The 27949-nt window shown below is 34.1% G+C and overlaps 1 protein-coding gene across 3 annotated transcripts; it reads left to right on the plus strand.

Annotated features, from left to right (window-relative positions):
- Positions 1-5443: 5443 nt before the first annotated feature.
- LOC124440828 (diacylglycerol kinase beta-like) lies at positions 5444-27928 on the plus strand. 3 transcript variants are annotated; one of them, XM_046991271.1, is made up of 27 exons: positions 5444-5715; positions 8391-8464; positions 8543-8726; positions 9266-9484; positions 10826-11023; positions 12526-12551; positions 15378-15452; positions 16111-16230; positions 17440-17466; positions 17553-17652; positions 19334-19425; positions 19904-20020; positions 20793-20891; positions 21306-21395; positions 21464-21537; positions 21771-21845; positions 22995-23080; positions 23159-23206; positions 23344-23385; positions 23501-23570; positions 23748-23838; positions 24044-24108; positions 25019-25109; positions 25648-25828; positions 26940-27060; positions 27235-27295; positions 27429-27928. In XM_046991271.1, exons 1-27 carry the CDS (start codon positions 5616-5618, stop codon positions 27543-27545), a joined length of 2643 nt encoding a protein of 880 aa, XP_046847227.1. In that variant the 5' UTR covers positions 5444-5615; the 3' UTR covers positions 27546-27928. The 3 variants fall into 3 exon arrangements, with proteins under 3 accessions (XP_046847227.1, XP_046847226.1, XP_046847228.1); XM_046991270.1 differs by having other exon boundaries at positions 5445-5715; positions 12502-12551; XM_046991272.1 differs by lacking the exon at positions 9266-9484 and having other exon boundaries at positions 5445-5715; positions 12502-12551.
- The last annotated feature ends 21 nt before the right edge of the window (positions 27929-27949 follow it).

Raw genomic sequence — 27949 nt, forward strand, 5'->3', positions numbered from 1 at the left:
TACTTTGAAATTACCATGTAGTGTTGCTATTGATAAACATGACAGAATATATGTTTGCTGATTGCCACAAACATTGCATCAAGGTATTCTCGCGTTGTGATAGCTTTGTTAAATTATTTGGAAGTTACGGTTCAAAAAAACAACCAATTTAGTCATCCAACATATGTCGCTGTTGTTGAAAACAAACTCTTCGTCTGTGACGAAGATAACAATCGTATTCATTCCTTAAACTTGGATGGTGTTTTCCTTAAGAAGTTCAATGGTCCTGCGTATGATTTTTTAAAGCCACCTTGGGGAATATGTACTGATAATATTGGAAACTTGGTTGTAGCGGAAACGAGGAATAATCAAATCAAGGTTTTTAAACTCGAAGGACATCGTTTGAGGAACTTTGGGAAGGAAGGGAGCAAGGAACGTGAGCTCCGACAACCGTACTTTTTGACTGCCTTGTCAGATGGAAATATATATATTACTGACAACGGAAACCACAGAGTTCAAGTCTTCGATGAAAACTATTCGTATCTCTTTCATTTCAATGGTGGTGATAATTCCTTGAAGTTTCCTACTGGAATTAATGCTGATTGTGAAGGACACGTAATTTGTGGCAGATCAATGCAACAGTAGACTTCAAGTGTTTGAAGCAGATGGAAAAAACCCCGAACGATGATCACGAAACCGCTTCAAAATTCAAAGTATCCAAGCTATCACAAAGGACGTACTATGACCTGGATGGATGTATAGTTGTTGCTGACAGTGACAATGACCGGATAGTTATACTCTAACAGAAGAATAAAAAATAAAATTTTGGAGTAACGTGAAGGGGTTTCATGAACATAACACATGAAAACTGTTTTTCGAAGTAATTCTTAGAAAGTTTGAGCTTCATCCTATCGCAGCTTCACTGCTGTCTGCTACAGCCATTGAACTAAGAGCATTTTTTTCCACGACACAGAATAATCTATTTAAAAGTTTCTTGATGAACATTTGGTATCAAGGGTGCAATATTCTTAGAAAAATTGATTGTTGGTTCCGTAAGCGAGAATTGCAGCCTAAAAGCCGAATCGCCCACGTCTACAATCTCTCTGGGTAAACTATTGCAAATTATGTAGCCTACAATCAACTAAAACATTTATCTTAAAACTAAAAATTCAAACTCAGGACTGACTTTTTCATGTCTGTTCAAGTGTTTGATAGAAAAAGCCTAAAAGTGTGTTCTGATCAACCTTTTCCGTCGTTATCAGTTAATGCACCGACTTATTATACAGAGGGTCTCACACAGCCCACACACCTATGTGCGTCCTTGTTTGACATTTGTGGGTGTATTTTCAAACAGAAAGTAAGCGAGTGTTTTTCCATGAAGAATTTTATGTTTTAAAAAAAATAAATTATGACATAATTTCATTGCTTTGCTTATCAGAAAAATATTGTGCATCTTAAAAGAAAACAAACACATTTACTGCGCTCAAAACATTGATTACGTAATGACTTTTTTTCAATTGTCGTTGCCGTAAGTAATAGCTTGCTAATGCCTAAATAACAAAAATAAAAAAACCGACGAGTGAAAATAAATGCAAAATACTCAAAAACATATTTTTACGCTGTTGCCATGCAAACTTTAGGAATCTGATATATCCTTCGGCATTGCCCAGAGTTATAGCATAGTATTAGCATTTACAATGAAAAATTAATGCCAGCAAAGTCGCAAAAATGTGAACTGAATCCAAGACAGATTTGTAGAATAGCACAATGATGCAAATATTATGTTTTAAAGGATGAAGATGGCTTGGAAATATCGAAAGAACTAAAACGAAATATATCGATAAAAGTTTGCCTTCAAATTCTCGACCTGCATATTTGCATATTTGTTATGGCGTGTGTGCTTTTGTGAATAAAAAATTCCGCCCACACGCAAAACATCAAAACAACTGCAGGTCAACGTACAACGCATTAAAATGCAATAAGCATGCAAGAATGATCGTAAAACTTTTCTCTGACGAAATTTAAATGAGAACAAGGAAGGAAATGTTGGTAAGCTCATTTTTCGCTCGATGTCTAATATTAACGGTTAATAATTGAAAAAATCTTAGAAAATTCTTACGAATCTCAAATCTTTTCAACAGCCTGTATATGTCATAAAAGCCTGCACGGAAATACCGCATAAATTTTGTACTTTCTAGACAGATGGAGTTCACAGCCTATAGAACAGTACTATTCGTTTCAATTATGCCAAAATAATGCCTTATAATTTTTGGTACCATGATGACAAAGATTGTTGTGCTCATAAATGGGCAGCCACCAAGACCTCAAACAATTGAACTACATTATTTCTTCGACTCTTTCCTTGTCTATCGTTCATCTAATCATTTATCACATCAGGGAATACGCAATATGCTCGTCTCGGAGATGTTAAAGCCAACATTACGCATTAATTATTTTTGCCCTAAGATTCGATTTTTAGTCTTCGTTTTCAAATTTGAAGTCTTCAAATTTGTTTTTGACTGTGTTATTCAATATATCAAATAATATTCACTTGAAGCATGGCCTGCCAAATGATTGCATTTGCATGGAGCTGGGAAAATCATTTTAATCTGGATGTAAGTCTGTTTTTACAGTTGAAACAACTATTTATGGTCAATTAATTGGCTGTTTTTAATCACGTGATATTAGATGCAAAGCATTGAAATTTGATAGCCAAGATGAAAGATACTTTAAGATGGTGTGGAACATTATATTGCAATGTTTAGCTGGCCTGGTTGGCTGTGCGTTGTATTAAACCATTGCTCGATTATTTAGATTTATATGATTACTAAAAATGAGACCTTTCTATGTTTTGGGCTCTTTTTTGGACATCCCTGCAAACCACAAAAACGACGGTAGCTTTTGATTTTAGTAAACTACAGTGAATGTGCGTTAAGATGTATTATGAATAGCCGATGATGTACTGAATAATTAATTATTCAAAGCACAAACAAAACGGCTTTACTTTTTCAACAAAGTTGTGTTCTAACAGAGGAAGCAGTAAAATTATAGAATAAGCAAGACGGGGGGCACTCTTACAAGACATGAATCACAATCACATTATACGCACTATGAGATAACGGAACAAAACACAACTGGCAATTCTTTCTTCATCGCTTTTATGGCAAAAAATATACGTTTGATCGCATTAATAACAAACGAATTATTTTTTAAGCTTATTTGAATTGTTCGTGTTGTATCATTATAGATGAAATATCTAATCAGTTGTAACGTTACGCAGTCAGACTAAGATATCATTGAAGGGGTGGAGAGTGAAAAAAAACTGATGATGGATTTGAACTTTGATCTCTGTCGCGTAGCACATATTCGGCTCTTTTGTTATTTTCTTATTGTAGAAACCCATGACAACATGACTGTTTAACACATTTTTATGAAATTCTTTCAATTTCTGCCATGTTGCTAGAAAAATTCACCCCGTTAAAAGGATTTATGTTGATTTTATTTGCTTTTGAGCATTTGCACTTTGAAGTAACCCACAAACGTGACCACTTGACGTCAAATGAAAACATATAATTTCTTTTCAAAATATGTGACATTGTAACAATGTACCTTGTTTTTGTTGTGGCTATTCTTCATTGGCAACCAATCTCTTGAGATTTACCAAATTCCATAACATTCGCCCACGTTGGCTGGAGACCAAAACAGCATTGATAAAATTTTCTTTTGCCCTCCAACATAGCTGATGTTAAATAAAATGGAAAAACATCAAAGTAAACGGCATCATGACGATGTGCAGTTTTGAGAACATACTACATAGCTATAGCTATGTTGTGTAAAAAAAATGCTTCTCTTTGAAATCACGCGACCTTCGCAATTTGTATGATTCAGCACTTCTCAATAATGCAATTGTGATTTTAGCATAGTAGCCAGGTAATTTGAAGAATTGGCCAATACTAAAAGTCTCCTTTTTTTTATACACCCTGTATAATTCGGTTAGATAGCCATCTAGATAATCAAGGGGGGGAGATATTCATATAATCATGTTCTGCCCAGTGGCGTAACTGCTATGAGCTCTCTGGATGGGCAGAGCCACGGGCAACCAAGCGATCAGCTTGTAATTGAGAACCCTGAACGGTGTTATATATGAAAATGAAAATAAAGATATAAAAGTAAGTCTGTATTTGGACAGGTGGAAGCACTGGATATTTATCATTAAAGATTATTTGTAAATTTGTGTTCCTTGAAGTAAATTGAAAGCTGCATTTGGTATTTTTCTGTAGATAAATTAAAAACAAGTTAATTGACATATTTTTATGTAGGGGGGCACCCCATTCTAGAAGGACCACGGGCATTCTGGTTCAAACATACGTCACTGGTTCTGCCGTATTAAATTCCTTGGAAATCAACCTTTTCTGCAGATTATGTAACATGCATGTATGAACACCCCCCCCAAATTATCAATGCAAACAATGTTGTAGTCGTAACAAATACTATAGAGAGAACGTTTATGGAGCAAAAATAGTTCAAAATTGGCCCCTGCAAACGACTTAAACGTTTAACTTTTCAAACTTTTCAAAGGCCTTAGTAAGTTTTACGTTTCATTAGTTCTAATGTATCTATACCATTCTAGGTAGTATAATCATGAATCAGTAACTGCACTGTACACATTACATAATTCAGGAGAAATTTTTTCTACGAGTTTTGTTTCTGACTGTAGGGTAGCCAGCCCGCAACTAGGTTTGGTCTGCTATGTAAATTTCAGATCATTAAGATTATTAATCTCCTTAGAAATTTTTTGTTTTTACCGCGATTAAACACAGAGGTGTTAGCTTTGCAGTACTAAATTTGCCCGTGGGATACGCCACTCATTTACTGGCGAATGTAGTCACCATCTTTGTGATTTTTAGTGTTGCATTCCCTGCGTATAAATCATAGATTTTCCTCTCCCTGACAAGTATTGTTAGCGTAAATGTAGAGATCGCTGTAGTTGGATTTAAAAAATTGAAAAAGGCTGGATCTATGTGCTATAGGAGGCTCTCGATTGGGGCATTCATAAGTTGCTAGTCTTTTAAAATTTCTGTAGTTTGTCATTTCTCAGTTAAATTTTGCCATATTTTTCAGAATTAACAATTCTAATTAAAAAAAAACATTGATAGTTGCAAAAAAGATTAGTATTTTCCAGTGGTGTTTTCAAGGTTTAAAACCACCTAGGTGCGGGCTCTACAAATACAATACTGTCAAGATTGTTTTAATATTCAATTCAAGCAAATGTCGCTAGTCGCCAAATATTTTTCGTCCGTAATCATATTTCTGATAGGTCGGTATTATATTCCTATTTGTCGCTAGTCAGTTAACCCCATTGAGACCCTACTATAGTCCCACCCCTGCTCCCCAATACATGCCTGAGCTGTAATGTCATGTACTACATCAAGTTCCCATGAAAATTGTTCTACTTCAGTAATCAATATGTTAATGTAGAATGTGAATCAAAATTTCATTACTGATGTTATGATTCACTTATACACCCAGGAGAAAATTATTTATTGAAGTGGCAATGGATTTTCTGTTTTTCATTCAGATTTGTGTATTTTGGTTCCCGTAATAATGTAAAAGTTTTGACGAGAAGTTTATTTTCGATGGCACTGGTCACTGTCACACCGTCAGTGTCTCGGACAAGAAGCATATGGGATACTTTATCCGCCGAAGAATTTGAGCAGCTGCAAGCATACACAAAATGTAGGCCCTTTTTATCTTTTTTGCTGTGCCTGTTTGCTATTATAGTTCTTGACAAAATAGCATTTCACCCCGAAATATTCAGGAAAAGGTCCGAAAGTTAAGTGACACTGGTTTGGTTATTTTTGTAACACTTTAATGAATGTATGACAAGTAAGACAAAGTTCAAACGACGTACGCTAGCGTTTGCTAGTATTACCTTTTGCTTCTAAAGAGTTGGTCCTGTTTATTTCAACTCATGTGTAAATGTTGTGATTCATGTGCAATGTGAGATTTGTGAGTTAGATATAAAAGTATTCCTTTTGTTTGAGTGCTATTATTATAGTGCGTTGTGTATTTTATGAGAATTATCTTGTGGCTTAACGCCATGATCTTTTTCGGCCTTGATTGTTATGAATTTAATACAAATCACAAGCATTTTGTAAGATAAATTCTGGAAAATCAATTTTTATGTAAAAGAAACTGACATTGCTTTTTTAAATTGACAATTTAGGAAAAAGGAGACTAGAAGGTCCTCTTTATAATAAATCAGTTATAGCTTTGCTTGACATTATCTTACTCTAAACTCTCAATCTAGACACCTGCTTCATTGTCTTGGCAAATTGTTTTTGTGTTGAATTTGGATATTAGTAAATTTTTAATAGTACTGCTCAGCACTATAATTTGCTTTAAATATGAAATAGCTCAATGGAGCCTCTATTGCAATGAAAAAATCAGACAGGGCTATATCACTTTGGCATTCTCTGCAATTGTGATGCACAAATCAATCAAAATATTTTGTGACAAAGAAATAGTGAAACTGTCCCGCATTTGTATATTTATAAAACAACAACCTGCACAGATAGGTAATACCTTCCAGCAATGCAATATCATGACATATCGTCAGTTTCGACTAAATGCTACAAACTAAAAAGGCGTTTTAGAAAAATGTCATATTCTACAAGTATTCCATTTCTACAATAAATGTGGGAATAGATTTCTGTGAAAATTATCTTGTATCACATGCAAAACTGATGTTTGATCTATAAAAAAGTGTCGTCAGGGGCTTATCCCATAATTTTATGTCAATGCTTAGTTGTATCAATAGGTTCTGTGAAAATTTTTGTATCTTGTTTCTTGTCTAAAATTGAGAAATTTAGCCAGCTTCATCCTGAGTTAGTTACAAACAATATTAAAAACCTTTGTCACTCAGATGTATTAGTTGAAATGATGTTCCACATAATCTGTTCCTCAGCTTAAAGCCTATAAAAAGCTACATAACTATGTACAAGTGTTACATTGAGTATTGTGTCAATGCTTTGGTTGTGGTGTGATTGCTACAGAAATACGGCTTTAAATAGTTTGACTATCCTTATTTCTTTTAAATGTTTACACTAGAGATGTATTTTTATTCATTTCATGAAAGCAGCATGAGAGAGCCCATTTATATTCCCCAATATCTTGTATTATTTTACTGACAAAACTTATAAATCATATATTATAAATTGTGATTTTAATAGAAAGTCAAGATGCAATTGGGGGCAGCTGCTTATAATATGTGAAAGCAAATTTACAATATCAAAATTATTTCTCCCTGACTGTATTGTATTTTCTTTTCATCGGGCGTGAGCATTTATTGATCAATTAATTAAAATAGCCCAGAAGCAATGTACTGTGGTTATTTGCTTTTATCGGCGAATTAACTCAAATAAAGACTTATTCAATGAAATAAGAATCGGCGAAACGCAAATATGCTTTCTTTTCTTTGCTGCAAAAGTTTTTGACGTGTGTTTGTAAATGCTGGAAACTAATGAGCACGCAAAAATTTTTCTCGTTTGTTTACATTTTTTCAAGACTTTCTGACGTTAGCCAAACAAAACGACCTTATATTGTTATTGAACCTTTCAAAAAAGCTACGACTTAAGCCGCAAACAACTGAAATTGTCCTTGTGTGTGTGCGTGTGTTGGTGTTACTTTATCCAAAATTACGTGAGTTAACGTGAAAAACCTCCAAATGCAATTTTAGTGCAACGTTAAACTTATCATTAACTTTAGACATTTATACGAATATAAATAAAACATACATATAATATGTGAAACGTACTACACAACATCTAGAGTGTAGAGTATGTATAACGTACAACGCAATATCTAGTGTATATATAGTATGTGAAACGTACTACACAACATGAAGTGTATATATAATATGTGAAACGTACTACACAACATCTAGAGTGTAGAGTATGTATAACGTACAACGCAATATCTAGTGTATATATAGTATGTGAAACGTACTACACAACATGAAGTGTATATATAATATGTGAAACGTACTACACACTATCAAGAGTATAGAATATGTAAAACGTACAACACAGCATGAAGTGTATATATAATATTTAAAACGTACTACACAGCATGAAGTGTATATATAATATTTGAAACGTACTATACAACATTTAGTGTATATATATAGTATGTGAAACGTACTACACAACATGATGTGTATAAATAATATGTGAAAAGTACTATACAACATCTATTGTATATATAGTATGTGAATCATTCTACACAACATCTAGTGTATATATAGTATGTAAAACGTACTATACAACATCAATATTTGAATCTTTTTTTATAAACATGTGCGTATTCTTATATCGCTTGCATTCTATTAGATTTTTTTGTGTTCTTCCCAGATTCAAAAAAGAGGTTAAAAGATGTTCTCAAGCAATTTAGAGATGGTGAATTTTTACTCTATAAACCAGAAGAGGTATGCTATTCAGGTCAATTTCTCGTCATTTTTGACGTGACTTTATGAAAAAGTTTCTTCCATGCTGTTTTAATCTAGCCAATGAACTACGATGGCTTTAAACTCTTTATGAACGCGTATCTTGGCAACGACATTTCTGATGAATTATGTCAGCATTTGTTCCACACATTTTGTAAGGAAATTCCAATAAACAATGCGGCAATTCCAATAAACAATGCGGCAAAATCCAGTATACACCAAACAGAAACAATGATCAGTGAAGGTATAGTAAGCCATTTTATTAGAGATGCTTGTGGTAAAATATCACAGTAAATGAAAGGTTTTTTTCTTATATGATACGTACTTATTGAAAAGGAAAGTACAGTATCGGCAGACTCTTTATTTTTGCCGGTTTTGAATGATGTTTTCGTTTAAAACAAGTGTTGACTAGCGTATAAACAACAAACCCTCAAGATGAGGATGTATTAACATGTCCTATACCTTAGATATATGTATGTGATTATTGGGATTTTTAGCGTTTAGTCATGGTTGCATGTTTGAATATCCTTAATGGGAAAAAATACGATGTTGTATTTTCATTCCCTTGTATATGTCGGAGAATAAAGTACTCTTTTTATTGTACATATGCAGTTGCTTGCACTTTTATTGATTGTCGTTTACTATGACGTCGAAGCCTCGTACATTTCTAATGCAGCATGCTAACGAGTTAAAAAGATAAATACTGGTGGAGTACAGCTTCTGTGGAAATTTTGCGTATAGGTCATGGTATTTTAACTAAAGCATTAATGCTGTTCAATTTAGCCGAAAGCGGTATACATACTGGTATTACATCTGCTGCAATAGTGGCAACAATTCCCATCACTCACCGAGATACAGCCGCCATAACGCATTCATCGTCTCACACACATTTAACTGGCTCACTTTGTCATGAACTGGATCGCCTACCTCGCTCTTCATCTGATGGTCTAAACTGGCCATCACGTATTTTACCCACTCGAAGATCACTTATATCTTTAAACGGTAAACTAAATTCACTTATAAACATTACTATGATAGGAAAACCTTGCTTAATCATGTAGCAATAACTACAATCATAAATAAATGATCTAATTACATATAATCTTATAATCTTTATTCTATGGCTGGCTAAAAAGAACCCGATAATTTTTGTGAGATGGCTGTATGATATGTTTTTACTTATCATTTACAGTGAGTCAACTAATATTCAATTGTTTGGCTACATTGTGGCGTTGATAAAAGAACTAAACCTCCAGATACAAACCACGAAAAAAAAGTTTTATTTTTAAGAAATTTATTATTTACACAATACCATTTTAACAAAACTATTAAAAATCCAAACTCGCTAAGTCTTTATTTGCAATTCTTTGATTTTCCCGCCATTATAAAGTTATGCATTCTGATTGGCTTAAACTTAAATGTAAACAAATCCGCTGATTGGTCTGGTATGAAATTCCTCCTGTGTACTATCAAGTGGATACTTTTGATCGCAACCAAACCAATTAAAACAAAAAAGAAATGATCATAAATATCAAATTGTTTTCTTAGCAATTCTTAACTATAAATTTTGAAATACTAACTAATTAATAGTTCTTCATTTGTCCTAACAGACTCTATTTCACTAAATATTAAATTATACCTAAAGACGTTTTCCCTCACACTCCAAGCATTTTTTCGTCTATGATTGATCGAATGTACACCATCCAGATTTTCATGCATTCGAAAGTTCGTGTTTGATTTAAAAGTAGCCCAAAGCTCATCCTGATTTGAAATTATTCGTTTCATGTTTTTGATCCCATGCATTATTGTTGCTATTTTGTGTATTTTCATTCTCTAAGAGTAAATATTTAACTGTCCGTGGAAAAGACTTAAACGATTTTTTGATATTGTATATATAGGGTTTGTTTACCCCCGATACAAAGCTTGTCTTTTGACAGCTCTGAAGTCTCTGTGAAAATATGCGAACCACTCAAAGATAAGCGAAAGCTTTCGGTTTACGGCTTGTTGTTAAGGGAAACATCGGGTCCAAACGCAGCCAAGATTTCTTCATGAAATTACCGCAATATCTAAATGTATTTCGTGAGTGGACATTCAGGTTTAGACCGCCATGTTTCAAATATACGTTTCTCCATAAATAATTTCTAACTTATGCATTTTGATTGTATTTCGCTGTAATGTTTTTTTTTATGAAAGGCGCACTGAAAAATGCAAAGAGAGGATAATATAAATTTTATCAGATTTATATAATAAAGGAGGGGATTGAAAAATTTTTGTAAATTTCTCTTAGTTAAAACTCGTTCAATTACATCGTAGCGCATTAGTAAGTGCTCGTCTCTTTTGTAGGTTTGACAAAGAACTCTTCTGTCGAGAACACGCCGTCAAGCTCACGCAATAATTCCACAAAGAAAAAACAGTCGGTGACGGATCAATTGCTATTTAACACAAAAAGCGCTCACGAGACCGTTGCTATGGTTTCCATCCGGGAGATTGCTTGCTACCTATCTTTACTTGAAGGTGGAGAAGTTAAAGACAAACTTGAATGTAAGTAATCATATGACTTCAACTAGAGTGATCACATGACTTCAACTTGAATGTAAGTAATCAAATGACTTCAACTTGAATGAGAGTAATCACATGACTTTAACTTTCTTGTGATGGGCATGATATCTGGTGATTTACATGAGAACAAGCTTTGTATATGGCTGTCTGTGAGAGACGTGTGTGCGTGTGGTATCAAAGGAGTGCCATTGACTTTTATTGGAATATTTATTCATTTTTCATGTATTTTATTGATTTTTTAAACGACTCTAAAGATGTTGAAAAAAGTTGCTTTTTCAAAGCATAAAATGAAAAAATATAATGACTCTTCCTTTCTTCCTTAATTTGATAATAACTTCTTTCGATGCAATGTGGCAAACGTATTAGGAATAAATTGAATATTTAACATACTAGCTATTTGTAAGAAAGATATGATTGCTACGAGGGGTGTAACTTTAGTCCTGATTAAATATAAACCCTTGGAGTATTACCATTACACAGTACACACAGTTAAACATGAGTTAATTATTTGTTGACAACCAAAATACGTGCGAAGATATGCGAAAGTGAATACATGTGTTTTCGGTTTTCCACATATCTCTCTCCATGTAGTATGGTTAATCTCTGCCACTTGTTAAGTACTACTTACTACTTTCTATCAATATATTGTGTCAAGGGGATCACTGATTAAGATTGTTTCTGTAAGTTCCAAAACTTTGTTGAATCAATGTTGCCCAGCAAGCTGAAATTCATCTGTTTTTTAAAAGCTTTGTTAAAGGAAATACATATACTACCTACGTGTTTATAATCGGCCACTCTCGATGAATTTTTTAGTTACTATATATCCTACTTAAAGCAGATGTGTTTAGTTAGTTAATGGTTTAAAACACTGGTTTAAATCGAGTGTTATAAGTTAGTTGTTTTTGGTTTATTGTTCGAAGTCCAAATTCTTAAAATGTTATTTCGCCACTGTAGGTGTCCTGGCCACCATATAAACAGGAAATGTGATGTTTTCATATCCCTACAAATTGTCATGGCCATCAAACGACATAGTATAGTCTAAGTTTAATATAGAAATTTTCTACATTTTTGTTGCTAAACCGGCAGAGAAAGAGTGAATTACTTTATTTTGATTGGAGCGTAATGTGAAAGTCAAACATACGGTAATTCTTTTGAAAAAAAATTTCTCACACCAGCAAAAATATTTAGTTGAAACTAAGAAAGTTTAACTTCACAAAGTTTGATAAATTTTCAATGGCACTCTTGCGTTAGCCCGGTGTACGTATATGTAGCTATATGTGTGTGTCCAGAAGTAAGAGAGGGGGGTAGTGTCTGATTTAAAATCGCCGCCACACTTTTTTAATTTCATTTCAAATTGTTTTCACACATTTTACATAGAAATGACATGTAACTAATTATGCCTTAAAAAGTTTTCAATTTATTACAAAATAAGAACTAGGTGGCATGCTCTTCTATTGTAGTTGTTTTTCGTGTTTATGATACAGATGGGAACGAATATCTTGATCAACAGGTAATTTCAGATTCTTTACATGGAGCTTGTTTTTGTTTCTTTTCACTGATGATTTAAACAACATAATTTCTTCTCTAAATATGATTGAGCTTATAACACTTAATTGGAGTAAATCCCTCCATCAGTCAAGCACTGAAAGCATGAAGTATGTCAATCTTTTCCACCAATTTATACATTCAGAATATATGCTGACCAACTACTAGCAGACTTTTGAAAACAATATGTATAATGATAATATATTAGTATATTCTTTACCGAATAACCCATACAATATGTATAGTGTTATTCGGTTCAATCACATATTTCAACTTGATTGCTTTTATTGTAACATGCCTTGGTGCATGCAAACTTGAGCTATAATTATAAACTATAATTACAAAAAAGTGTGTTTAAGTTGTAACATTATTATTACCTTTATAACAAAAACTTCGCTCAACTTTAGTATTGAGCACTCTTATTTATTCACGTTTAACGATTTGTGACAGTTACATTCGACATTAACGATTGCAATGTTATATTTATTTATATATGTGATGATGACAATATTTTCTTGACAACGATGTTTTACTGTAAAAACAGACAATTTACCTATTAGCTAATGGCTGAGCACTGATAATATGTAGGCCTATAAGGCGGTTACTGAAATTTAAACGAAGATTGTTGTTTCTACTATTAAAACTCTGGGAGAAAGAATCTCTTTGACTTTAATTACTGCGTAGTGGATAGGCGGCTCCACCCACTGCCTTATTTAGAGAAATTAAAAAGTTGAATAATCATTTAATTTGTTTTTGTATCAAGTTTATCACAATTTCTTGTTACTATAACAACCAAAAGAAAACAAAGTCCAAATCTAGCAAAACATAAAATACCACAGCTTAATGCTTATTCACCACAAATGTTGACCTTGCCATGCACATTAATTCTATTTTACAAGTGTGTTGCTAAATATGGGCTTTGAAGTTAGAACGTTTCATCTTAAATGTTTTGTTGCTTGATGATTTTTATTGCTGTGTAATATAGCAAATGGAAACTCTAAACTGTTAATTCTTTATTTCAGCCGATACGTACGTTGTAAACCAACAGTTATTGCATAAAATGCTTCATAAACCTCTCGCCTGATCAGTGGCGGATTAAACCTTTCTCGGGCCCCTGGCTGTACTCTCTGGTTCGGTCCTTTTAAACTGTCCGCTTTCTCCCATTCCCCTGCAAATGATTAGTTTTCCCACACTGAACAAAAGATAGGCTTCACGAATAAAACAAACTGCTATTAAACTTGACAAAACAATTTAGTTAAAGTATGATTTAAATAGGTTTCTTGCGTGCTTTCTTTGCCGCAAAATCGTCAATAAGCTCGTCAAAATCAAGTGCATTCAAAATTTCATGCTCGATGCTCATAAGCGATAGTTTGCTGACTCGGTCCTGGCCCATTGTTCTCCTCAACTCATTTTTTATGCGTTTTAATTAAGAGAAAGATCTCTAAATTAAAACCATTTTGAAACCATCATACAGAGGTATAATCGAAGTGATGTTCACATTTGGAAATGCTTGTATCCAGTCATTTTCATATAACAATAAAAACATACGAAGTTCGTTTATATCCGTTTACGCATAACGATGACTAATTGTTGACTATTTTTTCGCTGCAATTTAACAACTATTGATATCTGCTGTGGGCACCGCACGAACTTTAAAATAGAAAAAAAATTAGGATCAAAAGATGCATTGTTGCAATACGTCCATAGATCTTAACATAATATATTTTAACATGATAAAAACTGAGCCAAATTTATTCTAAATTTCCTGCAAGCGTTTAGTTAAAATGTAGCAATACTTGGTTGTTTCTATGAATCATTTAAAAATTATTTGACTGCCAAAGGCCCCCTAGAACCCGAAAATCTGCGGACCCCTGGCTGTAGCCCAGTCAGCCTCCCCTTAATCCGCCACTGCGCCTGATTAGTGCAAAACTTTAAACTCCCGATGATTTGAACTCGCGAAAACGGAAAATGTATTGAGTTATATAGCGTAAGGCGAGGCGTGGGTTCTAGTTATCGACGCTGTTGTTGAACTTTGGTCAATATATAAGCATTAGCAGAAACAGCAAGCAACATACAGAAATTTCAAGTGTGATGCTTTGAAAGATCCGCACTTTATATAATTATGAACTTCATACGAGCTATAGGAAAATTGTAACGCTATTTAGGGAAATTTTTCATGATGAATTTTTGAAACTATATGTGCATGATAATCGAATTTATACTTTCTACTTATGAAATTTTGTCTTTTGAGATTTATCTTGAGGTTCACCCTTGAGGCTTGCCGAGATTTAAGTTCGATTTGTCTAATGGAAATTTGAACGTAGTTTGAAATTAATTAATTGTTAATTAATTGAAATTAGTGGGTAGTTTGAGTTAAGCGAGATAATGAAAACGAAAAAAAACTCTTTGCATGGTTACAGCATTTTGAATGGGTGTATATTTTCCCATTTTATCTTTAATCTTTGTTAGTCAACTGCCCACTCCAATAGACCTCAGTTACTATGATATTATATTTCCTCAAAGGATTTCCGTGTGCCCGTCTTCTAAAAGCTCGCTCACACTCAATGAGTGGTGCTTGAAAATCACCTCATAACTATTCGCAGACGGCAATTTCACTCAACTGATTGCTTGATTTGAAATATCTAAGAGAAAATCATGCCTTAGATGGAGAAATGACTTTGCCAATGATTAGAGTGTGATTTTCATGTCGCACTCAATGACTGTGAGTGTGAGTGAGTTTTTGGAATACAGGCATGAGTTTCAAACTGACAGTGCTCGTTACATTTTATAGGAGTTAGAATCCATAATACAGCAAATGATGAGTGTTGCCAGATATTTAGGCTGGGACGTCACTGAATTAAAACCAGTAAGTCATTTGTAGTTATCATTATATTGTTTCGTTAAATTTCATCATCTGTCCTGGTTTTGATGCTGGTTGTTTATTTGAAGAATTACAATCGACACTTTGCCGTATTCTTCATCGAATTAGTTTTCCTTTTTGTATAGTAGTTTGTTCGAATGAGGGTTTTGCCGTAAGGTTTTATACAAGGTTTTATACATAATGATCTTTCGTTTTATGAAAGGTAGTAACTGTTACGGTGATTATGATCTGTTTATACCATATGGTTTATACTGTTACTTAAGAGTGATATTTTTTATGAATGCGTCCCCTGACCATTTTTGTGATTTTTTGCGGAACCTTTCGTGCCTTCCAATGTCCATCCATCCAACGAAATTTGTTTGACATTTCTTTTACGTAAAGAAGATTTGTCTGAATTCGCACAACCAGAATAATGCGCTTGTCAAAAGAATATTTTTCGCAGCTTTAAAAACCTTAAGCAGGACATTGCGTTATTTAGCCTTTATAATTTGTTAAACTGAGGAATGGTGACATGCATATCTTCTGTGCAATCAAACACGAAACTTTATGATTATTTTGGACCGTTTATTAAGCTTTGTTGTTTCTTTGTTACCTCCTTAACAAATTGTGGTCTCTCTCACCGTTGGTGATTGCTTGATTACAGATTTTACAGGATATGTTGCTGGAGTTGGACTGTGACTCTGACGGTCGAATTTCATTAGAAGAGTGGATAAAAGGTGGTTTAACGACTATACCCCTTCTTGTATTGCTGGGTCTGGATCCGGTGAGAACCTTTAGAGACATTGTTCAGAATAAAACATTCGATTATGTGATAGTGTCAGTAACCACAGTTAGCTTATAGGTTTTTTTCTTAGGGCTGTCTTTATCTAATACTTCAACTTGTTATTATTTTGGAACTGTCCGAGAAAAATATAGAGAAAATTGTACGTTGTGATCTGACACCCTCCCCACTTCTCGATACTGAATGAAATGTACTTGTTCATTTCTAGCTAATACTTTTGATGTAGAAATTCAAAGGCCAGCAAAGTAAGATGGTAGAGTTAGTTGCAGAAATAGTGGCTAAAATAGTTTCAGAAAGGAGGTAGAGAAGACAGTCAATTGAGGACATTCAGGTAAGATATGTTCAGTTAACACTGGAGGATATGCAGTTCCAGGTAACTCAAAGCTACATACGATTGAAAACACGGAAAAACTAGTGCAATTTAAAAGTTGGGAACTGAAAAGTGCATTATTGTAAAACAGTCAGCAGAGTTTATAGGACAGGCAGTGGTTTTTGGTGTATGGAATAAAAAATCAAACGATGAGAGGGGTTGAAGACTAACTGCAGGAAAAGGACAGAGGTAAAATGTTGCAGTGGGATAGTGAGCGATTGGAGAGTCTTTGAAAAAATGTCAAAATAAAAAATGAGTATACTTGAGCCGTAACGAGAGTGTGGTAAATAATAATAAAATATACTTCTGAGATATTCTTATGGCTGTGTATTTAGCGTTAACATATACAACGCACTAGGAACTTGTACTGCAGAAAGGCAGGTGAAGGGAAAAGGATCAAGAAGGAGTTATAGAAGGAAAAAGATTATAGAAGTGGCATGACATCGTTGAGAGAAGAAAGATATTTACGCTAAAAGATACTGGTTGTAATTCAACGACCCAAATAATTAAAGATAGGCGCTAAGCAAAAAAATAATATCTTGCTTAAAACAAATATATAATATCTTGCTTGGAACAAAAATATAATTTCTTGCTTAAAACAAAAAATTAATATCTTGTTCGGGCTTTATACCATCCGATTTTTTGAGGTATGCTAAAAATCCATGTCATAAAGGGTTTTCATAGTAGTTGTATGAAATGATTAAGTTTATCTTTTATTTTTTTGGCTTTAAAAGTATTTTGATATGATTGCCAGCACTTGTATTCTAAGACTGTTAAAAAGCACGGTGGAAAGTGAAGCTTTATTTTTACTTCTTTTGCAGAAAATACGAGATGATGGCCAGCATCAAGTTAGTGAAATGTTTTTTGTGCAAAATTACTCGTATTGCCGAATCTCGCCGGAGATTATTGGTTTGGAAATATTTAATTTTTTTAGTGGCGTCAAAAACATTTCAGCAAGCCTGCCCATTGTAACATGTGTCATTGTGCTCTGACGGGTCGAGGATTTCGTGGACGTCAGGGACTACAATGTATATGTAAGTGTATTTAATGGTTAAGTGCTGCTTTACGTAAGCGCTGCTCTAGTACTTCATCTACAATCACTCTTAAACATACCATGACTCAGACAATGGCAAAACCTCTTTAATTACAGTATTGGAATAAATTATGGAAACATATTTACGAATGTATCAAACAATAAACCAGTGTGTGTTTATTTCTTCTGAAATTGAAACATATCAATTTACTCAACATTTGGCTGTTAATATCAACATCAGAGATAGATAATATGTACAAGTTAAGCTTAATACTTAGTGTGGAACCCTCTAGCTTTACACAACTCTTTCACACGATTTGGGACACTGGCATATAGACTCAGAATAAATGTAAATGAAATGTTTCTTTTGATGTCCTGAAACACATCCACAGTTGTTATAAGTTTGTTGGAGCTCGCTTCAATTTTTCCTTCTCCATATAAGTCCACACCTGCTCAATAATGTTCATATAAGAACTCTGGGCAGGCCAATTCAGAACGGTCAACATGCCATCACGCGTCCTATTTTTTAGGTACTGTTTGATTACCCTAGCTGTGTGCTTGGGCTCGTTGTTTTGTTGGATAAGGAATTTTCACCAATAAGAGCCCTTCCGGTAGGAACAGTGTGGTGGATAAATATCTGCTTATACTTGGCTGCTGTCAGAGTATCAGTGATTTTGTACAGCCTTCCAACCCCACTGTAGGTTATTCAGCGCCAGATTTGAAATGATCCTCAACCATGCTTCACAGCTGAGAAATGTGAACATCACATTTCTCCATTCCTCAAGTGTACATCTTTTGTGATATTTGGCCTGTAACAGTCTTTTCTGTTTGTTGCCACTCCGGACCATAGGTTTTCGTACAGCTACATAACCTCCTAGACCTGCAGCCGTCAAGGTTTTTCAAACATGTATTGGGGACACTATTTTCCTTTGTTGCATTTTCAAAATTTTGTGTTATGTAACTCTTTACTGGAGTTCTGTCTGCTTCTTAACGTCACTTTTAGGTACTGTTTGTCTTAGAAAGTTTCTGCCTTATTAATGCAAAATTTTCATCTGTGCCCTCTCCACTTAGGTTGTTTCCTTCGTTGGTGACATTATGGTTTGTATATTATTAGCCACACCGGGATGTGGGTACAATTTATATACTGAACATGAGTTGTATAGTTGCGATATTTGTTACAACAGCTATCTATTTACCTCATCCATTTTTCCATTACTGCAATAGTTTATACAGATTAACTCGGTCACATTGGTTATTTATTACGCTTTTTTTTAAGTTTCCATAATTTATTCCAATACAGTATATCCACGAGCTTGCTGCTTAGTCGATGAGAAAAATTGTAACCCTTATATATATCTATTTTTTATCATGTCTCTATCTTCTCTCCACTTTCCAATCCTCTCTCCACTTCCCTAGTCTTTCTCCACTTCCCTATCCTCGCTCTACTCCCTATTCTCCTTCCACTCCCTATCCTCCCTCCACTTCCCTATTCTTCCTCCACTTCCCTATCCTCGCTCCACTCCCTATTCTCCTTCCACTCCCTATCCTCCCTCCACTTTCCTATCCAGACTGCCTGTGTAGTGCAACCATAGTGATTCTATTCCTGCACTATATTCTGAAAACCTTGCAATATATTACGAATAAATATTTATGTTGCTTATACAATGGTATTTTTAATTCAGTTTGTAAATTTACTGTCCACGAAAGATGTGTAAACCGAGTTCCTGCGTCTTGTATTAACACTTACGTTAAAACAAAAAGAGCAGCAAAGTTGGTAAGAAAATTTCTCATTATCTCATCATCTCATTTCCTCGTTTTTTAGTGAAAACAATGCAATTTAGAGATTTGTTTGATTTTCTGCGTTTGTTCAGCGATTTTATCACTGTAACACCCGATTCCTTTATCGAGATTCTTTCTCCTTTTTGTGCTGTTATGTTGAAACTTGTCAATGTTGTCTTATTGGAAATAGAAGTTAACTATAAGATATAACATTTCGCGAGCTTCAATATTCCAATCATCATTTGAAATAATAAAATTAAACAGCGCCACTAGACTTTCGACAGCGTCTGAAATTGCCTCAATTTGTCCTGTTTTTATTGCTATGTAGTTTGTCTCGTTAAACATTTTATGGTTGATTCAAATTACGAGTGAAAAGGCAGTGTTTTTGTATTTGAAATTTTTCATTATCCTTGGATGCCTACTTCTGTTGTTCGGAGCTTTTTGCTTAGAGTATGTATCATGGTATTTCTTAGACCATGGACCATCATTGGGTGGAAGGCAATTGCTTTGGGAAATGCAGCAAATGTGGTAAAACTATCAAAAATACTCATTCACTGTCAGGACTACATTGTACATGGTGTCACATCATGGTAAGTTGGGAAGAAACAACGTTAGTACGTAGTGACAACGAATAAAAAATCTCAATGTTAATTTTTTTCTGCTGCAGTTGCTGGCTGATAATTCATACTCTACTCATAATCTTTATTGAGAAACTGGCTTGTTTTCTCGCTGCGTTATCATGTATAGGGGGGCAACCACCTAGATATATATATAGGAAGTTTTGTTTACTTGATTTTCCGTAATTACAGTGCTCGATGCGTTAGAGCAGAGCATAAATATTGATGAGAAGAAGAAAATACACAAAAACTACAATTTCATCACGACAAGCCTGTTTTGTGATTTCTCTTTCATTTTGTATTATTAATATCAATTTTCGCCGACAGCTATCGTTCGTTGATATAAAGATGTTTTGATACGTTTACCACAAAATCTGACAGTATTTCGCAACACAAACGACTGCTGCCGGAGAGGAACAAACTCCGGGTCCGACAGGCAAAATAGGCGGAGCTCCGGCTTAACTCCGGCCTCCGATACTTCCGGTGCACAGCACTACCCCCTTCCTCTCCCCCCCGCAAAAAAAAATGAGGGGAAAAAGAGACCGCGAAGAGCAACTTTTTGTTTCAATTTTCGTAGTGAATATATGTATCAGTGGATATAATAATCAAATTGTGTGCAATGCTTGATCAATCGTTGAATGTTGATCATATACGTAGGAAAGAAAGAATTACATTTATGGTATAACAATAGTATGGTACGCTTTTTTTCATGAATGTGACAAGTTTTGATCCCTTTACCTTGTAGATTCATAACAAGTGTGTGTCACAAACACCATTGGAATGTGATTTGGGCGAACATCGCATTCATATTTTGCCACCTATTTGTATACACCCTGCCAGCATGGTAAGCAACTAGTTTGATTTTATACAGTATTACAAAAAAGTTTTTAAAATATGAGTTTTTCGCGTGGCCCAGCATACCTAGACCTTTTCGTGACTTCTAGAATTGTGTGATGTGAGATAAGTGTGCCAGCGCGTGATTTACGTCGTGGAATAACCTTATTTAAGAAAGTAACGAGGCAATTGCTTTGTTTATGTAACTGATTTACTTTTGTGATTTACGAATATCTCTACGAGCAAAATATAGGTGGTCTTGCGTCAACAAAACACATTATTTCACTCGGTTGTGGTTATTGCAGCATGACTACTTTCAAAATAAAAGGAATGTATACGAAATAATATGAAGAGAATTTAACGTTTTGTTTTTCTCTTTTGCTAATGTACATATTACTATTTCGTGATATGAATTCTCGTACAGAATAAACACAGAAGCGGAAGTGATTGTGAAGATCACGCTGTTCAATCAAGAAGTAACACCGTTTTAAATCTGGATGGAATGCCAATACAGGCACGTAAAGATGCTATTTTCATTTGAGTTTTTATTTTGATGTAAATGTTTTTTCATTTTTATTACAGATCACTCCACTCCCAAACACAAATCCTCTTGTTGTTTTTATAAATCCTAAAAGCGGTGGACGACAAGGAACGAGGTTTGATCAAAAGTGGTTTTGATTTTTGTTGTCGTGTGGAGTCTGTAACTTTAAGTTTTCTTTTGTCTTTGAAAGATTAAGTATTGTATTTTATTCATATCATCAAGTATGTTGTTATTTGTTATGTAAATACAGCTGCTAGCTAAATTCTTTTAGGGGAGGGCATAAAAGTTAATTATGTTTTCGAATGAGTACTACCATTGTTAACATCGATTGTTGTTTTCTTCACGTAGATTGTTGTGGAAATTTCAATATCTTCTTAATCCAAGACAAGTTTTCAATCTTGCAGATGGCGGGCCTACTCCCGGGTTCGTGAGTGTGTTTATATTTATAGCTTTAACCGATGTACTTTCAGATTGAGTACAACGGAATGAATCTCCTTTTTGTTAATGGACGTTCACTCAAAGTAAATCATGTGAATGTAGATGAAACTTATTCTTATTCTACATCGTTCATTATGCGTTGACGATTCAGTTTTGTAGTATCACATGCAACCAAGCTGTATTGAGTGTCTATAGTAGCTACCAGTTTGAACAGTATTAGCTATCACATGGATCCAGGCAGGCTGTATTATTGCCTTCTACAAGTTTTTACGATGTCAACTATCACATGAAACCATTCTGCACTACTAGTGTAGTGCATAGTACCAATTTTAATGACATTAACTTTCATATGGAACCAATATGTAGTAGTGTAGTTCTTAGTATGACATCATGGTCCGGCAATAGAAGCGTTCCGAAAATTTTTCATCAACACAGTAGCTCACGTTTTTCAATTGATCTACGTATTTCCTGAACGAAACCCTTTGGAAAAACTCTTAACTGCCTGTTTTGAATTGACCAATCATACAATTTGCAATTTTTAAATCAACTAATTACAACAAGGCTTTTTGAATCACTCCGTAACTGAATGAATTAAGGTGATTGGAACAGGTTGAAAACAAAACCCAAATTCAGCTGTCATGCTAAACAAATATTTAAATGATCATAAAGATTTTACTTTTGACAGCTGTCAAAGTAATCGTCGGCGCTATAAATACAATCAATATCAATCGCTAGTAACTTAGCTTCTGGCGATAGTCAGTTCACTAGTTCTAAAGCTCGTCACTAATTCATCAAAAGCTCTTTCATTTAAGAAATTTCAGCATTTAAACAGGGGAAAATTCAATCCAATTTCTTTCATTTGCGAAGTAATTCACAAAGCTTTGACGTGATTGGTTAATTTTAAAATACACGTGGTATGATTGTACAATTCAAAACATGAAATTAGAAGTTTTTATTAAATGAGTTGCGTTGAGGAACTCAGTGGATTAACTGAAAAAGGGTGTGCTGATATATTGACGCAATTAGTGCTTTCCACTAGTTTTTCTAACGATTTTTACTGTTTTTGTTTTTTTTGGAGCCAGGCTTCATAATTGCTTTTAAAAAGTTACTACAAGTTCATCACTTTCTTTTTAGATTAAAATTTTTCGCGAGCGTACCAAATTTTCATATTTTGTGTTGTGGAGGGGATGGAACAGCGGGATGGGTTCTCTCTTGTCTCGGTAAGATACAAAAATTGTTATACTTTTGTTCTTGAGAAATGATACTTTATTTAATATTGTTTTAATCACTTTTTTTAGATAAACTTTGCTTGTCGCAATCGCCCCCGGTCGCTATTCTACCTCTGGGTAGGTGATTTTCTGTGTTTGTTTAAATATAAGTTTCTTTTACATTTATTATGCTGGAAGAATATTTTTAGGGTATTTCTGCTTTCTCTTTTATCAGGAGCGCATTATATCTTAATGAATATTTTGATTGGTTTTAGGAACTGGTAATGATCTTTCACGTCATTTACGATGGGGTGGAGGTATGGAATTTATTCAAGATTTGTATTTATTATCTAATGTTTGTGCTTAGAGTGTGCGAAACTTTGAACTAAAAATCCATGTTTCAACGTTTTCACAATATGAATGTGTTTTTAGGCTACGAGGGTGAACGTCTTTCAAAGATTTTGAAATCTGTTGAGAACAGTTCAATAGTCTCCTTGGACAGGTTGGAATTCCATTCATGTCGAATACAAGCGTGTATCATTGATTTTTACCTCTAAAATTTTTTATCGTTGTCTTTGTGGTATATGTGCAGCTTAACCATTTAGCAAAACTGATTGTCATTCCACTTTTGTTTTCAACTTTTTCTTGATTCACAGTGGACACATTTTTTAATTTGTAGATGGGAGATTACTGTTGAACATACTGATGAATGTGATGTTGCTGATCAAATTCCTTTAAACATTATCAACAACTATTGTTCCATCGGAGTGGTAAGTTCAGAAAACAGCGATGTTTGAGGATTCACTTTAGACAAAAATGCATTGTATTTTACTCAGTGTTGGTTCTTTTATCTCAATTTTCATTTTATGTTGATCATCTCTCAATAGTGGTGTTTTAATATGAACTTTGTCGTTAACACATTGTGTGATGGTGGTCTTTGTTATGAAAATGCTATTGTTTTTCAAAATTTATTAGGACGCTTCAATCACTCTTTCATTTCACTTAAAACGAGAGGCTCATCCAGAGAAATTTAAGAGCAGGTACCTATACTTAGTATTACCTTTAAGGGATTATACGTCGGTTTTGCAGAATTTAAAGTTTATCAAGCGTTAGCGTTTCCAAAGACAGCATAATAATTCCTGCGCGACATTAGTGACTTGTGAACTTCTCTAATTGCGTTTTCAATAACTCTATACGTTTCGCGGAAAGAAGAAATTGTTTAGGTCATGGTGGAATTTACTCTATTTTAGAAACTATGAAATTTAACAGTCACCCATCATTTGGATTATTTTAATGACAACATGCGCTCTTTTAAGTTCCTTGAAACACAAGCTCTTTATTTATAGTTCTTCCTTTAGGCACAGAATAATGGTTATACAGGGTCACTCAGGTGCACAACGTCGTGTCCTCATGTCGGCCATTATTCCCGCCAGATGATTAGGATTTCTCACTTGTTTCCAACCATTAAAATTACATGACGTCAATACTTAATAATGAATTGAAGTATATTTTGATTTAAGAAATGACTTCGGATCATTTTAAAGGTTGGGAAAAAGTCAAAAACCGTTCGATAATTTTATTGATATTTATATTCGTTTAGATACTTAAAGTCGTGGGAGCAGACATTCATGTCATCCAGTACATTTTTCAATATATTTTGCGTATTTTAGTTCTTGTTTTCAAGTCTTGATCACATCAAATGTTTTGCGCCAAACGAATTTTGGAAAGTACAGAGAGTGCGAGTCCATGAATAGTCGGCTTTCTTTGATCTTGTCGTGTGAAAATAGAGCAAGTTCTATTTCCATCCGATTTTTCAGCCTGACGGACCCGACTGTCGGAAGCTCACTTTACATATGTTCATTCGATCCGTTTTTTTGGATCCGACAAAATCGGATCTTGTGAACGGGCCTTTTTGCTGATTGTCCCTTATTAACTCATTAATTTTTCTAGACTAATGAATAAATTCAAATACTTCGAGTATGGAACATCAGAAAACTTTTCTGCGACCTGTAAAAATCTTCACGAAAATCTCGAGCTCATTGTGAGTGGTTTCTATTTTTGCTGATTTTTATTAAAAAATGTAGATGGTTTGATTTGAAATCTAAGTAATCTTTGTTAGGATTGCAACTATTATCGATAGCTCTTGCATACATATGTGTATTCAATTCCCCACTCTCGTAATCATTTTGGGAGAAGAATATTGTGCATTTGACAGAAATACGAACTGTCAGCATTGGAATATTTATTATAAAATCATTAAGTCGAAGTAGTCAAAATAAGCTGCAAAAAAACTATAAAAACAGCTCGGCATCAATGCGCATGCTCCTTCAATGCATGCTGCACATGCAAAACCTTTTTTAATAATAAATTTTATTCAAGAGACTGGTATTAAAAATATCGATATTTTACGAAAGTATTGATACTTGAGTATCTGCCCACAACAACACAATGCTCAGTTCTATTTTTTTCTTGAAAAAATCTCTAGTTTGTAAGCAATAGGTACCTGCAAATAATAACCAAATTACTTGACAACTGTAGTGTTCCATGTTAAAGTTCAATCAGTGTCAAATTCTTTTAAGTGTGACGGCAAGAAATTAGATCTAGCTGCTGGACCAAGTCTGGAAGGAATTGCAATTTTAAATATTCCGAGCTACGCAGGTGGTACTCATCCATGGGGTGAGGTGGATAAGAAGAAATCCAGAAAGAAAAATAAGAAAGCAAAATTCAATGGAAAAGACGATAATGAGTGGGCTGAACAAGGTAATATTTTACCGTGTATACATCTGTAGCTGCAATCCAAGTATACGTAATGCAGCACTTATAGAAATATATGTTTTTGTCCAGTTGATTCCTTATAAAATTGCCAAATTTAACTTGACCCTGTAGATTTTTAGTGAGATGTGACATGTTTAATATAAATGAATGGATTTATCTCTATATGCTATCGTCATTCTATATATGTATATCAAAAATTTGCTACCAAGTCGTTGAGGAATACCGTTGACTTAATTTTGTTCCGTTTCACTTGCTCAAGGAATATTCAAAAGCATTTTTTGTTTTCGAAGTTGTTTCGAATGGTTTTTTGACATCCTTGTCTGATTTGATGATTTAAGTCAATGAACTCATGTTATTATTGGAAAATTCTTGTTTGGTCAGACGAACATTATAAACGTTCACGATGAATATTTGTTCAGTAATCTATACTGAATCGTCACGTTTTATTGGTTCAGTTTACCATTAAGAACGATGAGAATCAGTAGCATATCTATCGGTCCTTCTCTTCTTTCCCATCAGAACGAAATGTTCTTGGCAAAATGAAGACGAGTAAAAAAACAAAAACAGCAAAAGTTTGTTCTTCACCTCACAAGACAATGATTTCCACAGCTCCCTCATGATATTTTTTATCGAGTTACTAAGCAACAAAACTTTTAAAAACGAAAACGTTGGCCCTAAAATTGTTATTGAATCATTTCGGATCGTGTTAGTTGATCATTTAAAATGTTCATTATGATCATTGGTGATGTAGATATTATAAGCAGAGTAAACGACATATTTTTGATTTCTACATTTTAATACCTCGTCAAACAAATTTTGTCTAAAGAATCCTACTAATTTCTCTCAATTGTTCTTGCCTCATAGTTTTTCGAACTTTAACTACACAAAGATTAAGTAAAGAAAACATACCAGACTACCAGTCTATAACTGCAGTTTAATGCTGATGTGGAATGAGGAAAAACGTCTTTGAACTTGTAAAGCAGATAAAAATAATTGGAAAACTTGAATTCGTGTTTTTGTGGCGTTCTTGGAACTCTCCATTCACATTTCTATCGGTAGGTTTCCCAGAAATATTAATATTTGCTTTATTGTTTAGATATTGGAGATGGTCTCATTGAAGTTGTCGGCTTTGAAAACGCACTTTATGTTGGTCAAATCATTGCTGGTGTTAGAGCGCATGCGCTGAGGCTGGCTCAATGCTCCACAATTACCATAATGTACGAGAATATTTAACGTTTTATAATGCCACATGTAGATGTAAGAAAATTTGAAATTCGAATAACGAAATTTGATTTTCTCAATAAAACTCTGTATATAAGCAATTTTGATTCAATTAAATATTCTCTTGTGATTAATGATATAAGATCTAACGTTTGATGTAACCATTGTAGAACAAAGAAGTTGTTTCCCATTCAAATTGATGGAGAACCGTGGAAACAAGCTCCAGCCACCGTAAGTGTTTACTCCTTCCCAGTTTCTTTTGAAACTTCAGTCATCCTTGCTCTGTCTCCTCTTCCTCACTCTTGGCTTAAGATGTTACGAAATTCTACTAGTCTTCTCCCTTTTTATGGATTTTATATTATAGATACGAATTTCACATTTCAACCAAGTCCCAATGCTTCAAGGACCATTGCCATCAAAGAAGGGATTTTTCTCAAGACGAAAAGCGGAAGTCGAGCAAGACCTGGACACCGAACTTTAAAGGTAATAGAGGCTGAGGGAACTTCGCAACATGCAGTACAATGTTCTATATATTTACTTATGTTAAATGTGACAGGAGATATTTTACGTAATCTACGAAGTTTCTCGACCTGTATAGATAATAGAAAGTTGAAACTGTGTTTCCTTTAATTTATTTAAAGTTTGGTTAAAAGTTTTATTCGTTATCTCGCTAATGTTGTAAAGGGACCGTGAATACTGTGGATCAGTATTCCTCGGCAGTTTAAACAGTTCAAGACAGTTGTATTATATGAAGACTTCTGTTGTGTTATATATTTTAGTATATTTAATTTGTGTTATAGATGCACTATGAGAACTTTAGTTTCAAAAGTTTTTCATCGAGTAAAATTGAAATTGTAGTTTAAACCGTGAGTTATTTTTGTATGT

This window comes from Xenia sp. Carnegie-2017, unplaced genomic scaffold (genome assembly GCF_021976095.1).
Source record: "Xenia sp. Carnegie-2017 unplaced genomic scaffold, XeniaSp_v1 HiC_scaffold_2, whole genome shotgun sequence".
NCBI classification, from domain to species: Eukaryota; Metazoa; Cnidaria; class Anthozoa; order Malacalcyonacea; family Xeniidae; genus Xenia; species Xenia sp. Carnegie-2017.